The sequence below is a fragment of the Thermobia domestica genome, chromosome 7 (genome assembly GCF_964235325.1).
Source record: "Thermobia domestica chromosome 7, izTheDome1.hap1.1, whole genome shotgun sequence".
Classification (NCBI taxonomy): Eukaryota; Metazoa; Arthropoda; class Insecta; order Zygentoma; family Lepismatidae; genus Thermobia; species Thermobia domestica.
In genome coordinates, this window is record NC_137460.1 from 70,994,456 (window position 1) to 71,012,146 (window position 17,691).

Below are 17,691 nucleotides of genomic sequence, written 5' to 3' on the forward strand. Positions count from 1 at the left end.
AATTTTTAAAGGAGTGCACAAATATACCCATATCTTATGAAAGGTAATGGACTCCTATACATGACCATATAACTGTATAGGATAATAACACCTCATCAAAGGGGATAAAATCGACCAAACACGTGGTATAACGTATTGCTTACGTTTATATTTTGGCAATTTTGTACCCCTAGAATGAAACGAGGTGGACCGCCCAAATTTATCATGATACATATTAGGGTCCTGTACTATAATACCCAATGTTTAAATTGGTCAATTTCCAAAATTTAAGGGGTGGGCCAAGGTACCACTCCCAAATTTTTCAACGGGTGCATTAATATACCCATATGTTATGAAAGGTAATGGACCCCTGTATACGCCCATATAACTATATAGGGTAATAATACCTCGTCAAAGGGGATAAATTAGGTCAAAAACCCCCGAAATTTGAATTTTTGGCAATTTTTTACCCATGAAAGGGAACGACATAGACACCCAATACTGATAGAGGTACATACTATGGTCCTAGGCTACCACACCAAATTTTTAGATTTGGCAATTTCCAAAATTTAAGGGGGATGGTCCTAGGTACCCCTGCCAAAATTTAGGGGGTGGGCCATGGTACTCCTACCAAAATCTAAAAGGAGTGGTCCTATGTACCCCTAGGTCATTGACCCCGAGCCACGTAACCCAAAAAATGGGCGCCGGACGCCCGGGGCGCAAAATTTTGGCGGCGGCGGCGGGCGCCCCTAGGTCATTGACCCCGGGCCACGTAACCCCAAAATAGGGCGCCGGCGCCCGGGGCGCAAAATTTTGGCGGCGGCGGCGGGCGCTAGGTCATTGACCCCGGGCCGCGTAACCCCAAAATGGGGCGCCGGGCGCAAAATTTTGGCGGCGGCGGCGGGCGCCACGCTCCAGGGGGCGGAAAAATTTGCCTCAAGTCATGCGATTACTACTAACATGATCTAATAACACACGAGTAACATGGCTTCATAAAAGGGAAATCAATGCAACTGCAAAATACAATTTCTTAGAATTGTACATGAAAGTTTATATAAGAGGAAGAAGTGTACAGGTGTTTTCCTTGATTTTTCCAAACATTTGATTTACAAGTTAAGGGTCCAAATGGATGAATCGAGTTGCGGGATGAGACATAGTGCTCCTGATAGAGGATGTGAAAATATATATTTGTGCAAAGTTATAGCGACTGAGCACCATAAGAAACGGAGAGGAAGGGAGGCAAAGTTGGTGGGAAAAGGTCTATGTCGTACATCAAATGAACTGCTGTTGAATCGTATATATAATGGCTGATAGAATGCAAACGGTGGTATTTTCACATATTGACAAAAGGAAAATGGGCAGAGTAGATCACGAACCTCTGCTGCCATCTTGAAATCCGCCATTTTGAAATCTGTGGTATTTTTTGAAATGGAAAGTTAGTCATGCAGCACATGTGTTAAGACTGTGTTTTAATGAGAAATGCAATGCTGCTGTCGATTTAGTCATATCACTACCCCACGCCGTAAACGTCGCCAACACCTAGTGTCCCACTTGCCGGTAAATGTGGATCGTCGATATAGTTACGCGTCGAAGGATTGCCGCTAGTGTGCCACTGGTGCGATCATTAGAAAGTGAATATGGGAGAACTATGAAATAAAGTAAATAGACGCGCGTCATTTTGTTATAAAATTAGATGGAGAACGCATTTTATCTGATCCCAAACAAATATCGTCGAATATACACGGTTAAAGAAGTATTCTGATTGTCCAAATTAAAAAGACCTCAACGATTTATTCCTCTACAAGCCATGGTTTCTTCATCGCCTCCATGGCGAATTCGGAAGAACACGCGCCTAGTAATCATGAGGTTGGTGGTTTGCGTCCGTAGTACTTATTTTTTGGTACTTTTAAAGTTTTTTTTAGACTCACCTAGATATAAACAAATCATACACATGGGCAATTTAATATATTTTGGGGGAGTAATTTTGTAGTTCATTGGCGTTTCGTCGCGTCTTTGCCACTGGTGATATAATTTTCAAAAGCAAGTAAGACCACCGCGGATCGTCGCTGCGGGGCCGCCAATTTTTGGCGAGAGGTCGCTAGTTGCCCATCGGTGATGCACCGACCTTTATGCATGGGATAACCGTTTATGAATTATGGCCTCTTGGCCTGTTTTACCACTTTGGGTATAATCATAACACGTGTTCGAAATGACCATCCTGTGCAACAATGGTATGCCACACGCCTCTTCCACTTCTCATGCACAGGCAGCAAAGTCTTTGGATGCACAGAAGCACATTCATCCTCAATCCGCTGCACGATATGTGGAAAATTCCTGATCTTGACAAGGTATACTATGGACTGAAGGTGGCCTCACAAGTAGAAGTCGAGATCCGGAGAGCGTGGTGGCCACTCCACCGATCCCCGACGCCCTTTCCACCTCTCAGAGAACTGTTGATTCAGGTACTCCCCGCACGCCAAGTCCGTAATGGGGAGAAGCTTCATCCTGCTGGAAGAACGTTGGACATGAACCGTCCTCCGACAACCCTGACGGCAGGTTATCCTCATCCAGCAGCCGTAGGTATTGGTTGGCTTTCAGAGTGGCGTAGATGAAGAATGGGTCAATGAGAATCGTACCAAAAATACCAAACCATACCATAACCTGCTGACCACCAACCATCCCTGATCTATCACTCCAATGAGGGTTATTGTTACTCCAGTAGCGGTGGTTACTTCTCCATTCATGGAAAAATTTGCCTCGTCGGAGAACAGGACAGTCAAGGAAAAATCTGGATTGGTTGCTAGTTGTGCTGTTGTCCATTCTGCAAATTGCACCCGACGGTCTGGATCGTCCTCTGTTAGATGCTGCTGAAGCTGAAGTTTGTATGCGCACTACTTGTTAGTGGAAAGTATCCACTGCATGGACGTTTGACTAACTCAGCATTCCTGGAATAAACGCAGAGTGCTACGTGGGGCGAAAGGATGTGAGTACAGCAACTGTGGTTTCCTCATCTGTAGACGTTTTCGGACGACCTCTACGATGCCTGTCGTCCACAGAACCTGTCTACCGACGATGAGTTTGGCAACGCCATTGTGGGATGTAGGCTCTCTTTCGGAATGTAGCGCATTAAACTCCGCAGCCACCACACGCGAGCTGTGGTTTCCGCACATCAGGATGATCGCAATACGTTCATAGGTCAGTCACTGGGATCTGTAAAGATAAAACAGGCCATAATTCATCAATGGTTACTGATATGACAAATGGACTGCAGAATTGCATTCCTGATTAAAACACAGTCTTAACACGTGTGCCGCATGGCTACCTTTCCATTTCAAAAAAAATCACAAATTTCAAGATGGCGGCAGAGGTTCGTTGTCTACTACGCCCATTCTTATTTTGTCAATATGTGAAACAACCACCGTTTGCATTGTCTATTTTCCCCTATGTATACGATTCAACAGTTTATTTAGGGGGCGCGGTGGCTCAGTGGTAGAGCGTTCACCTCCGGTACTTGGGGTCCCTAGTTCGATCCCAGCTCGCGCCGTGTGGACTTTGTGGTGGACAAACACCGTGCTCGTGGATTTTCTCGGGGTTCTTCCGTTTCCTCCCACTTTCTTTATTCCACCATTTCATTCATTTCTCATAATCACCGTCTCCTTTAGCCTAACCGGCATAACCGTGGAACGTAAAACTCAAAGATTTCATTTCATTTCATTTTCAACAGTTTACTTGATGTATTTCTATAATATAGACCTTCTCCCACCAACTTTTACCCCTCCCTCTTCGTTTTTTATGGTGCTCAGCTGCTATAACTTTGAATATATACATATTTTCACATCCTCTATCAGGTGCACTATGTCTCATTTCGCAACTTGATTAATCCAATTGGACCCTTTACATGTCCATTTGGACCTGTTAGTGTCACATAGAAATCTTCTTTCAAAGTTACAAAATTATAGAATAAGAGGTATTGGATCCAAATAGTTTAACTTGTATCTGGAAAATCGACATCAAATAGTAGAAATTGCATACACTAACAGAGAAACAGTTCAAGCTACGTATCACATATTAGGGAAACGAGAAATATGCTGTGAAGTGCCACAAGGATCCGTATTAGGACCATTATTACTTTTGATATTCATTATCGACTTATCAAGTAATATTCCTCAAGCAGAAGTATCTCTTTATCGAGATGACACTAACACCAGTGGTAAAAGTGGATCTGAAAAGGTAGAGAGACGGTAGATAGCGGCATGACGTCACGCCGTCCCCCTGTCTATCTTTGCCCATTGTAATTTCTTAGGAACTGGGGGTACGCTGCACATATTTTTTGAAGGTGGGGAGACGGCGTCCCCCCCACTTTTACCCCTGACTAACATTATAGCAAAAGGAAAACTAACGATGTTAACATATGAGATTGTTTTTAAGCTGTCTCAGTAGATTCAAGAAAATAAATTAAACATTGCAAAGACACAAGTGATCAACTTTCATCATCTGTGCAACAAACATGCACAGCCTATGAATATATTGATTGAAAATAAGGAAAAAGACTACATGAAATCGGCCAAGTTCTTAGGAATTTAGTAAATGAAAATCTCTCCTGGGATGAATATATAACTAAACTTAGGAAAAAATTAAATTATATTTATTTTGTAAATAAAGTGCTTAAAAACATGTTAAAAGATCATACTTTAAAAATAATTTACTTTGAATTATTCCAGTCTAATTTAACATGTGGCATTATATTTTGGCGAAATACATGGCAAGCCAAAGTAATTTTTACAATACAGAAACGAATAGTAAGAATGATGGCAGCTACCAAACCAAAAGGTCACTGCAAACCAGGGCCGCGGCCACGCGGGGTGTTCACCAGGTTAGGACCTCCCCCACTTTGTAACTCAACTAACATTTATGGACTTTCTTAATACAACTATACTTGCTTAACAGATAAATGATTGAAGTATCTTAAATATTTTATTTCACACAGCTGTACTCTTTCTTTTCGTACAAAAATAATCTAGTTCTATATTTCCCCTGAGAAAATAGATGGCAGTAATTAACAATTACTTATCGTCTTTTGGGTAAAGACTAACACAGGTTCAATACTACACATAGACGTATTGGACCCCCCCCCCCAAAAAAAAAAAAAAGCTTTGGACCCTTATCAACAACATTTTCTGGGTGCACGCCCACTGAAAACTAATATTTAAAAAACTTCGTATACTTGCAGTACTCCGTTTATATAAATTTACTGACATTTGTAAAGAGATGTCTAGAAGATGTCCTTAGCACAATGGAGCGAAATTTCGGGTGAACAAGGGGACATGTCCCTCAATCTTGAAATTGGGGTGACTTTCCCCTCCAATAATTCGATTTGAAAATTGCTTTTTGGGGGATAAGTGTGATGATTTGTACCTGACTGCCTCAAAGGAAAGTCAGATGAAATTGATTTCCCATGACTTTTCCGTTTCACTTTAATGATATAAATGTTTAAAACTGTATTACATTAAATTTGTCATTAATTATTGTTAGTCTATTTTCAAATATTTGTTTAATTCCTGTAACGATCCCTATAATGCTATTAAGATCATCATTTTGCTCAAATAACAGTATTGTTGCGTTATACATAATTTATTTTCTTTCTTCATAGTTTTGGGGAAGTCATTATTTATATTATTATAAAACAAGTGTCCTAAAATTTTAAAGTGGATCATTGTGGATGCCTAAATAAATATAGAAACATACCAATTGAAGACTTTGGGGCAAAAACCCGTCGACTCCAAAGAGTGAAACTGTAAATGAGCCGATTTTCTTCAAACTTGGATAATATATACTAGACCGGAAATAAATCGACACGTATTTTTTGTTTCTTTCGGAAAATAGGTTAAGGGGCAAAGGGCTCCTTTTCTAAAAAGGGTCGTCCTGATTAAAAGGAACACATTAAAAACACGAAACTCTGCCGATACAAAGATGGCTTCAAAGTAGGAAATACGTGTTTTGTCGTTTTTGTGAGAAAAGGGTTACAGGGGCAATGCCCCTTTCGAAATGACAAAGGACCCAGCACAATCCTTACGGAAATTAAATTTTGATGGAATTGCTTGAAACCGTAATTTGTTGTAGATTTGGTGTTTCAGAGAAAAAGTCTCAATGGGCACAACCACAAATCACTGACCGTTTGGCCACTACAGGGCCATTTTTTTGAAAGCAGCAGAAGATAGTGATATTCTAGATTTCGATGAAAATGACTGAAACTGTGATATGTTGTAGATCCTGAGAAAAAGTCTCAAGAGGCACAACCACCCATCACTGACCGCGTTTGGCCATTATAGGGTCCTTTTTAAAAAAAAAAAAAAAAAAAAAAAAAAAAACGAGCAGGAGGTAACGGTATTCTGGATTTCGGTGTAATTGCTTTAAACTGTGATGTATGTATTGTGATCCTGAGAAAAAGTCTCAACGGACACAATTACCAATCGGTGACTATTTGGCAACTACGGCGCCACATTTTCTAAAACAGCAGAAGGTAAGGATACTCTGGAAGTTTGGTAGAATTGTATGAAACCCTGAAAAGCCCTACCCGACAGCCGGAAAAAGGGATGGGAAGAGTAGCGGCCAACATCATTTAAGCATAGACAACATTCAGATATTCATCTTGCGGGACAAAGGAAAACCCTGGAAAGCCCTAGACAAGTTTTCTCAATTCATTTACACCAAAATAAAAAAGAAAATGGTTATACTCGGCTATTTTCAAGAAAGTAGTCCTGTAGTGACCAAACTGTTAGTGATTTGTAGTTGGTTGTGTCTATTGAGACTTTTTCTCAGGATGACAATATCTACAACATATCACAGTTTTTGCCATTTTGACCGAAATCCAAAATATCACTATCTTCGGCTCATTTGCTTTCAAAAAAGTGGCATCATAGTGGCCAAACGGTCAGTGATTAGTGGTTGTGCCCATTAAGACCTTTTTCTCAGGATCACAATATCTGCAACATATCATGGTTTCAGTCATTTTCACCGAAATCCAGAACATCACTATCTTTGGTTGCTTTCAGAAAAGTGCCTCGTAGTGGCCAAACCGTCAGTGGGTGGTAGTTGTGCTCATTAAGACTTTTCCTCAGGATCAAAATATCTACAACATATCACGGTTTCAAGCAATTCCACCAAAATACAGAATAACATTACCTTTTGCTGTTTTAAAAAAATGTGGCCCTGTAGTGGCCAAACGGTCAGTGATTAGTGGTTGTGGCTATTGAGTCTTTTTCTCAGGATCACAACATCTACAACATATCACAGTTTCAGTCATTTTCATCGAAATCCAGAATATCACCATCTTCTGCTGCTTTCAAAAAAAGTGACCCTGCAGTGGCCAAACGATCAGTGATTGGTGGTTGTACGCATTAAGACTTTTTCTCAGGATCACTATATCTACAACATATCACGCTTTTAGTCATTTTTACCGAGATCCATAATGTCGTTATTATGTTCGGCTGTTTTCAGAAAAGTGGTCCTGTAGTGCTCGTGGGTTTTCTCGGGGTTCTCCCGTTTCCTCCTACTTTCTTCATTCCACCATTTCATTCATTTCTCATCACCGTCTCCTTTAGCCTAACCGGCATAACCGTACGACGTAAAACTGAAAGATTTCATTTTCATTGTATTCAGATTTCAGAATGCGTTCACGGCACTAATTTGTAATACTGATATGTATACCACTATTTCATCTACATCGCCTGAATATTATATACAACAGATTCACTTCAGAAATCAGATTCATCTACCGTAATATAAATATCATCTTTCCCGTCCCCCAGAATAAGCCTCAAATCTGCTTGCCTCCCAATGTTGAAGACAACTCTGCTCCCCTTATTCTCCACAATATTGTTTTTCATAAATAATTTGTGTTCATAAATAATTTGAACATCGCTTAAAAAACAAAAACAAAAAAAAAAAATGGAAACGGTCTTATCCGTCCCCCTCCCCCAAACGTTGAAGACAGATTTGCAACGATACCTTAGCGGATATGAGAACAGCATAATCATGATACAAGAAACAAACAAAACTTTTCTATTGTAGAGCATAGAACTGTATTATATGAACAAGGATATAAATACGCGTGTATTATGCTTTACAGTAAATTCCCTAGAGATATAGACTCAGAACTCTGTTGCTAAATTAAAAAAAAAAAAAAGAAGAAGAAGAAGAGCTCCAGAAATATTTATTACAATACCGCTTTTACTCGGTAGAAAAATACATGAATTATTGACTATATGAAAACTTACGTCATTTATTATAGTAACGTATAATCTTATCAGCATCATCACTTGTTTTTAGCATTAGAGAAATATGCAAGAACTTCGACAAACACTACCTACGAGTGTCCACCCGGTCCATACCCTCCCCCCCAAAAAAAAAATGACTTCCTAACTCAATACACATTTGTACACTTTCTCAATAAAACTGTACTTGTTTAACAGGGAAACGATTGATGTAGTATGAAAAGGATCCCGCACAATCCTTATGGAAATTGGATTTCGGTGAAATGGCTTGAAATCCTGATATTCTGTAGATATTGTGAACCTGAGAAAAAGATCTTAATGGGCACAACCACCAATTACTGACCGTTTGGCCACTACAGGATCACTTTTTAGAAAGCAAGCGAAGAGAATGATATTCTAGATTTCGGTGGAATGACTGAAACCGTAATATGTTTTTAGATCTTGTTATCCTGAGATAAAGTTTCAATGGGTGCAACCACCAACCACTGACCGTTTGGCCACTATGAGGTCATTATTTCGGAAACAGCCGAAGATAACGATATTCTGGGATTTTGGTGGAATTGCATGAAACCGTGACATGTTGTAGAGAAAAAAAGATATATTGTGATCCTGAGGAAAAGCCTCAATGGTCATAACTACCAATCACTGGCCACTACGCGGCCACATTTCTTAAAACAGCAAAATATTACGATATTCTGGGATGTTTGTAGAATTGCATGAATCCGTGAAAAGGTTTAGATCTCAACCTTAGAAAAAGTCACGAATGGACATAAACATCTATCAGTGCCTGTTTGGTGAAACATATACACAATATGTGCTTATTTCACTAGCAAAAGATTTTATTCATTCAAAGTAAGTGTGATGACGCCGACGTTTCGTTGATATTTCTAGACTGCTTTGGCGAACGGTCTTATCCGTCTCCCCCAGCGTTGAAGACATATTTGTGCCGGTGATCACATCATCTACAACATATCACACTTTCATTCATTTCCACCGAAATCCAGAATGTCGTTATCTTTGGCCGTTTTCAAAAAAGTGACCCTGTAGTGGCCAAATGGTTAGTGAATGGTGGTTAAACCCATTGAAATTATAGTCTCAAGTCCACGGTTTCAAGCAATTCACCGAAATTCAATTTTCATAAGAATTGTGCGGGGTCCTTTGATCTTAAATTTCATCTGTATTCTTTCTCTTATAAAAACAGTCTAGTTCTATAGTTTTTTCTTTTTCTTTCTCTCTTTCTTTCCTTTTCTTTCTTTCTTTTTTCTTTTTGAAAATATAGGTGGAAATATTTTGCAATTACTTATCGTCTTTACGAGTGCAGTATAATACCCGGTCAATAAATACTACATAGACGTAATGATTTCTAGTATTGGACCCTCTTCCCAACAAAAAATCTGGGTGCACGCCTGACTGAAAGTAATAATAACTTATTCTAACTTCATTTTTATAATAATAATATGCGAAACTGTGAGACAATTTTTAACCCACTTTTGTATTTCGTAAAATGACATGTCCACTTCAGATGTATGGTGAATTTATGAAAAAGAACAAAAATAAACAATGCAATAGAATTAATAAGTAGTGAGTCTGTGTCAAAAATAACGCCAGAACAGACTGTGTGTCTTATATTTCAGACTCTCACACTATCCAGTTATATGTGCGCTTTCCGCCCGGCCAGAGGCAAATAAAAATAAGAAATGAAATTGATGCAACCGATACAAATCTACCGCGTGCGAAACAGAACACCAGCTGTTATTGAGACTAGTTCGCAGATGGCGTTTGTGTCCAAGCAGCCTTCACTCGCAGTTTCGCAGTGCGGTTGTGGGCAGAGTGGGGAACCAGTGAATCGAAGAAGGCAGGGACGGGAAATCAGTAATCAGTTTGGTTGAGCGAGTGTGTTGTGTTTATCGTGGTAGTCGGTGTTTTATATTGTGACAGATATGTGGTAAAAGCGGTTTTACGTACTTACGACATTATGGTTAATAATAAGAAACCAGTACTGCAGCCGCATTATGCACATGAGCTGCCCCTTGAGGAAGAACTTCGGTTGGAAAAATTGTTTAAAGAACTTGACGTAGACGGGAATGGCAGGATTGATATCAGCGAGTTGCGAAGAGCACTCGGTGCAAGCGGTGTTCATAAACAGTACGCACAGGTAGGGAATGATTCCAACATTATTCTAGATCTCAAACAAGATAGATATAATTTTTAAATACAGCACCAGGAAGCAGATTTAATTTACAAGTTGAATATTTTATGTTTATACAGCTAACAAAATTTGCGCTTACAGTAATTGCTCTTTATTTACTGTTTACATCATATTAATAGCATTTTTGTAGAAGTTCGTACATTTAAGCATTTGAGAAAGTGCATATGTTAATGATAATAAACATGATTGTTTACTTATGTCATCTTTACAAGAAAATAGTAAATCTTTTGATGTAACAGGTGATATATGTTTTCAACTTCCGGAAATTCGTCTGCTAATAAGAACACTGTAATGCTAGCTAACGTAATTCAGCAACCATGCCCACTCAATTGTATGACTTCGTCGTGTATTGATTTATATGTGTGTGTTTGTTTATCTAAGTTAATCGTGGGTGTGAACGTCCAAAGTAGAATTTCATGTTGGATTTAGGTGACAAGTGACAGTCGAATTCGATTCTGATTCTACGTAGATGCGTGGATTTCGTCACAGTGATACATAGATCTCAGCATTAACTTCGGTCGAGATCGCTGTTGCTCTTTTCTTTTCTTTCTTTCTTTCTTTCTTTTTAATTCACAAATCAGTTCGCTGAATCATTAGTGTAGTGTAGGACAGATGCGAAGAGTTTCTAGTTTGAGCCCAGAACAGATCATGAGAGCCCAAGGCAGTGAGATGAACATTGTCAACCACTCTCAGCAGAAGTTCTTTCAGTTTGTCTTTCAGTGCTTTTTATCATCATTCATTTTCATGTATCATATTCCCTTTTGGCCTAGAAAGCATAACCATGTTACATTAACACGGGAGAACCCCAAGAAAACCCACGCACACGGTGTTTGTCATCACAAAGCTCACTTGGCGCGAGCTGAGATCGAACCTAGAACCCCATGCACCAGAGATAAATGCACTCCCACTGAACCACCGTGGCCTGTTCTTTGTTTATATATATTTGAGATCTATATCCCAGTGTCTACTCTTTAGCGAAAGGAAACTGTAAGGAGTGAATGTTAATTAATAATGAAATAAATGAATAATGAACAGTACACGATCCTGGTCGGGATTCGAACTCCCATAGACAGATCTTACGATTTCCTTGGTCCGTTAGGCCAGTAAAGATTTTTATTATTATTGTTATTATTATTATTATTATTATTATTATTATTATTATTATTATTATTATTATTTTTACTTACAGTTCACTTTATTGATAGTGCACAGCATTGTGATACACTTATGTGATTTGTTATCAATCAATAATAATCAGACCCGTATTTAGGTAAGTGCTATTCTGTGCTCGAGCACAGGGCGGCAAAATTTGTGATTTAAAAAAAAAAAAAAAAGAAATTCACAATAAAGTAATATTTAAAACTAGCAACACGCAGAGCCCAGCGCAAACGCGAGAAAATAGCCTATATGAATGTGTTTAATTCCCCCTAATTACAGTTGTTACTAATTAGCTAGCTTATCTGGTTATTTTTTTTTTTTTTAAAAAAACTCATCCTCTCCCACCCAAACCCCAAAGGATGAGGAAGAACTTGAACATCATGAAAACTGATACCGTTAAACTCACCAACCTCGAAAATGTATGAATTCAACACTAATATCTGTCGTTTTCTATTACTTCTAAAATCTCGTCCCCTCCCTGGGGAGTGGAGTATGACCTTGAAGTTGAGTTGGATTAAAACTGTCACTATTCATCTCAGCGACTCCATAAACTATGAATTCAACTCTAATATTGGAAGTTTTCGATTATTATGGAAACTTTGCACCATCTATCTCAGCTCAGGTGTGACCTAAAGACCTGGATCAGGTCATTTGGATCATTTCTGTGAGAGCTTTAAAACATGTTTCTGTCTACATTAAAATTTCATGTTTCTCTCTAATATGATTCTCGAGTTGCAAAGCGCTACAGACAGCTTATTGTATTATTAATATACCTACACTGCTATTAACTTGTAATACCTAAACTGCTACTCAACAAGAGCTGGTATGTTTGCTGGACGTCTTCTTTCCTTGTTTCCGATATAAGTTTGTGCAGGAAGGGGGGGGGGGATTATTTAGAGCACAGGGGTGCACAATATGTAAATACGGGCCTAATTATTATTATTATTATAAAAAGAAGTGATTCTTAGTACTGAATACTGTTGCTGGCGTTGACTGGTTCGGTCTGGCTCAAAATTGATTTTGAAATAATTATAAATGCTTCATGATTTTTAATTTCTAATATTTCGGGACATGTGCTATGGGACTATTTGTCACGCCAGTGTGTGAGATGCTAATCGGGAACCACTATGCTAGACCATGCCAATCCTCAAGGAAAAGAATCTATTGCTATTTACCAAGTCGCTTGTTCTTTGCTTAATTATTTTCCTGTTCATCTTTTACATTCTAACGTTGCTATTTAGGTCAATGGCATTATGATTATTATTACGATTTTGAGGACGCACGTTGTTGTATTATGAGTATTTACTCTGCAATATTTGTAATATACTCCGTAATTAAAATCATTGAATTAATTATCTGACATTATTTGCTTTCGTGTGCTAAGCAACATTAATGTTGTTTTGAGAACAAAATTAGTCATGCTGATCATAGGGAATATGTGTTTGCTTTTAAAATCGCATTAATATCCTGAAGTACAGTAACGTGTATAAACACAGAGATAATTCGTTGAAATATATGGATTCATCAGCATCCTACAATTTAAAATTGTTTAAATAGACACACGCTTTGACTCAGGCTATACCGAAAAAAAAAAAAAAATCGGACAGTATTATTGTCTTATGAAAAGAAGCTCTTATTAGAGATACTTGAGGATGTGTTAAATGTATTTCGCTATGCATTTTGCGGGAGGGTGTTGTCCAGGAGGGCACCGACATGGGATTCGCCTCCCCAAAACTTTGTAGCTCGACGTACATACATTTGGACATTTATTAATAAATCTATCGTTTGGCAGAAAAATGATTGATGTAACGTAAAGACTTGATCTTGTACTTTAACTATACTCTTTCCTTTCGTATGAAAACAATGTAATGCTGTAATTTTTCTGAGGAAAATAGGTGTCAATATTTAAATGTCAGTTATAGTCATTTCGGATGTAGATGAGCAGCGGTTCAGTTCAATACTAAAGAAACAGTGCTTTGTAGTATTGGGTTCTCTCTCCTCCCCCCCCCCAAAAAAAAGAAAACAACTTTGGACCCCCACCAACAAAAATGTGTGGATACGCACCTGAAGTTCTTAGTTGTAACTCAAATACCCTCCATAGTACGTTCTTGTTTGGTCGTATATTAGACCTTAGCGGGTAGGCACAGGCCTACCCAGAAATTTTTGAAAATTATATAAACGCTAAAAGATACAATAAAGAGTAAATAGATAAATTTCCTAACTTTGGTAATAACTCACTTTTTTCACACCCAGTAAATTTAACTTATAGTGGAGAGAACTTTATTCAAAAAATGTTGTGTTAGGTTTCCGAGCGCCTGGAAATATTTAGCATCTTGGAGCAAGGTTGTATCGAGAAAAAATAAATTGCAAACTAAGGTAAACCGAACTCAAGAGTCTCTTGGGGTACATAGCTGTAGAACACGGCCTCTGTTGTCGAGCCGAGCTTGGCCACCAAATATGGTGATCTTTAATTCCTAGATCATGGCTAGGAATTTCATCTAGATCCACACACTAATTACCGAGAAATGATGTACTGTATGCAAGGCGAATAAAACAGACCCGAGCCTGTCCCTAACCAAACCGGGCTACCATATATATATATATATATATATATATATATATATATATATATATATATATATATATATATATATATATATATATATATTATTTATTTCACCATGGAATATTTGTACATCAAATTTGATTTAGATCTGGCCAGTAGTAATCGAGAAATAAAGTACCACATGCAAGGCGGTCCGAGCCGAGCTGAATCTGTCTTTGGCCAGTCGCGGCCACCAAATATAGTGTTTTTTTTATTATTATTATTTATTACACGATGACCTACGTGCTTACAGAATTTCGTTCACATTCGGCCAGTATTTAACGAGGAATAAAGCACCACCGCAACGTGAGCCTAGCCTACCCTGTCCCTGACCGAGCCGGCCACTAAATATAGCATTGTTGATTTATTTGGCCATGGGCTATTTGCCCACCAATTTTGGTTAAGATCTGGCCATTAGTTACAAGTAATAAAGTACAACATATAAGGCGAGCTAAACCCGGCCACCAAATATAGTGATCTCTATTTCTTCTATGATGAGCTACGGGCTAACCGAATTTCGTTTAGATTCAGCCAGTAGTTATCGAGAAATAAAGTACCATATGCAAGGCAAGCCGAGCTCAGCACCAAATATAGTATCTTTTGTTCATGGGATATTCTTCCATCCAATTAAATTTGGTTCAGATCTGGCCAGTAGTAATCGAGAAATAAGGTATCAGATGCAAGGCGAGCCGAGCTCGGCCACCAAGTGTAGCGATCTCTGTTTCTTAGATAATGGGCTACTTGCTAACCGAAATTCATTCAGATTCAGCCAGTAGTTATCAAGAAATGAAGTATTACATGCAAGGCGACCCTAATTAAGCTGAGCCTGTCCCTAACCGAAACCGGCCACTGAATATAACATTGCATTTCTTAGATGATGGGGCACTTGCCCTGTTCACATTCGATTATTATTTATCGATGAATAAAATACCACATTGGAACATGAGCCGAGTATAGCTTAGCCTAACCCATCCCTGATCGAGCCCGGCCGAATGATATAGCGTCTTTTTTTATTTTTTATTTATTTATTTGGCCATGGACTATTTGGTCACCAAATTTGGTTCAGATCTAGCCGCTAGTTGCCGAGAAATAAAGTACAACATTCAAGACGAGACGAGCCTATCCCTGGCTGAACCGGTCGCCAAATGTAACGATCTCTATTTCTTAGATGGGGGCTACTTGCTAACCGAATTCTCTTCAGATTCGACCAGTACTTATCGAAGAATGAGCTACTACATGCGAGGACAATCGAGCCAAGCCGAACCTGTGCGTGGCCGACTTCGACACCAAATATAACACTTATTATTCATTTGGCCATGGGCTATTTTGCCGATCCGACTAGTAGTTAACGAGAAATAAAACTCCACACACACACACACACACTCAAATATACACGCATACGCATGGAATGAAACTACAAGCTCCGGTATGCTTACGCCAGAAGCTAATGATATAATCCAAAGTAAACAAGTATTTCAAAGTTGCCCTTTCTTACAATAACCCTCTTAGGATGAAAAGGTTTTGAAGTGAGATGGTGTGCGATAGTTTTCAACTACGTACGACAGAAACACGTACCGGTACTTGAGATGAAGATTTGGAACATCGATATGCGTGATTATAAATTCCTATTTTCACTGCATATTTTAAGTTTCATTTGTGTTTAAACGTGTCACTTAAGTTAAATGTAGGCTTATGTTACTGAGTGCATCGTTAAAGATGGGCGAATTTCTATTTTTAAATACGTTTTGAGGAAACAGTAGCGCTGTAGAAGTCCTCGTGATCCATTACAGCTTGTTTACTAGCAAAGAGTTGAAAATATCCCAGGCGCATGGTTTCCTTGGCAACTGAAAGATTCTATTGTTTGTCTGCTGCGATTTCAGCGTCTAAGACGTAATTTTTGTAGCACTTTTATTTAAAGAGTGCGTTGGTGTAACAGGAGAATTGTATCATCAGTGAATGATTAAACGAAACGTACAAATACTGATACAGGGGACGGTCAATATTTGCAGCAATTGTTAATAATGCCATTAAAATTCTCATCATTATTATACACTGTTGACAGTATAAATGAAGATTGAAGGAGTTTATCTGCCAATAATAATTATTTTCCTCGTAACCCTTAACGATCCCATGTACCCAAAACGTTTCTCCCATATAAGTCAAGGTTCTGAGACGAACATTCGGATCGAAGAGGAACGGGAATGGGAAGTGGAGGAAACTTTATAAAAAAAGGAACTGCATAATTTATACCGTTTACTAAACATTGTTAGAATCATCAAGTCATGTAGCCAGATTGGAAGAAAAAAAGAACGTTTTCAGAACTTTAACTGGAAATCCAATCGCAAAACGACCATTAGGAAGACCTAGGTGCAAATGGAAGGATAATATTAAGATGGATCTCACAGAAATAGGGATACAAAGTAAAAACTGAATCCAATTGGTGGGGCCGCGGTGGCTCAGTGGTAGAGCGTTCACCTCTGGTGCTTGGGGTTCCCGGTTCGATCCCAGCCCCCGCCAAGTGAACTTTGTGGTGGACAAACACTGTGTGCGTGGGTTTTCTCGGGGTTCTCCCGTTTCCTCCCACTTTCTTCATTCCACCATTTCATTCATTATTCATCATCACCGTCTCCTTTAGTCTAACCGGCATAATCGTGGGACGTAAAACTCAAAGATTTCATTTTGAATCCAATTGTCAATGGAGAGCTTTTGCAAACGCGGCATTGAACCTCTGGGTTCCATAGGCCATAGAGTTAACTAGTTAAAGGTCAATAGAGAAAAAAAAGAACTAGTTCGTTTGCCGGTGGGAACTCTTTCGTTGCTAAGCGGTAAGCGTACGCGCCTTTGGTGTGTAAGATCCGTTTTCGATTGCCGGTGGAAGCTCATGTGGTTCGGGTCCTACGATAAGCTGTAGGTCCACGTGTCATATAGCCTCGCTGCTTAAAGGAACGCCAAACAGAAAAATATAATTCGTTTCCCGGTATAAAGAGCATTGAAATTTGAACGCATTACGGTGGTTCGGATTCCACCTTAAACTGTAGGTAATAGCCTCATATGTAGCTCGTATAACCTCGGTGCTGCAAAGGAATATTCAAGGAACTAACGCTCATGATGCTAGTAAAAAGTTTCCACGCTTAGATAAACTTCTATAATTGCGCTTTTTGTACTAATTATAGGACGCGGAATTCAAAGGAACTATTCCCAAACTTATCCCTCCATGACGTCACGAGGAAAATCATCTCAAAATGTTGAAGTACTGCTTATGCCAATAGTAAAGAGGCTCAAGCTTGGATACATTATACTAACATAAGGATGCTGAATCCAGTAGACCTATTTTTAGACATTCACGTCAATGGATATGCCAATAGTAAAGATGCTCAAGCTTGGATACATTATATTAACATAAGGATGCTGAATCCAGCATACCTATTTTTAGATATTCACTTCCACAGAGTGTCTTAGAAAAGTGA

The 17,691-nt window shown here is 38.9% G+C and overlaps 1 protein-coding gene across 1 annotated transcript in view; it reads left to right on the top strand.

Annotated features, from left to right (window-relative positions):
- Positions 1–10,050: 10,050 nt before the first annotated feature.
- The window catches only part of SCaMC (Short Calcium-binding Mitochondrial Carrier), a 229,036-nt gene continuing 221,395 nt past the window's right edge, over positions 10,051–17,691 (top strand). The window contains exon 1 of the mRNA XM_081764835.1: positions 10,051–10,407. Within this exon, the coding sequence (XP_081620961.1) occupies positions 10,228–10,407 (180 nt within the window). The 5' untranslated portion in view covers positions 10,051–10,227. The remainder of the gene's footprint in view (positions 10,408–17,691) is intronic.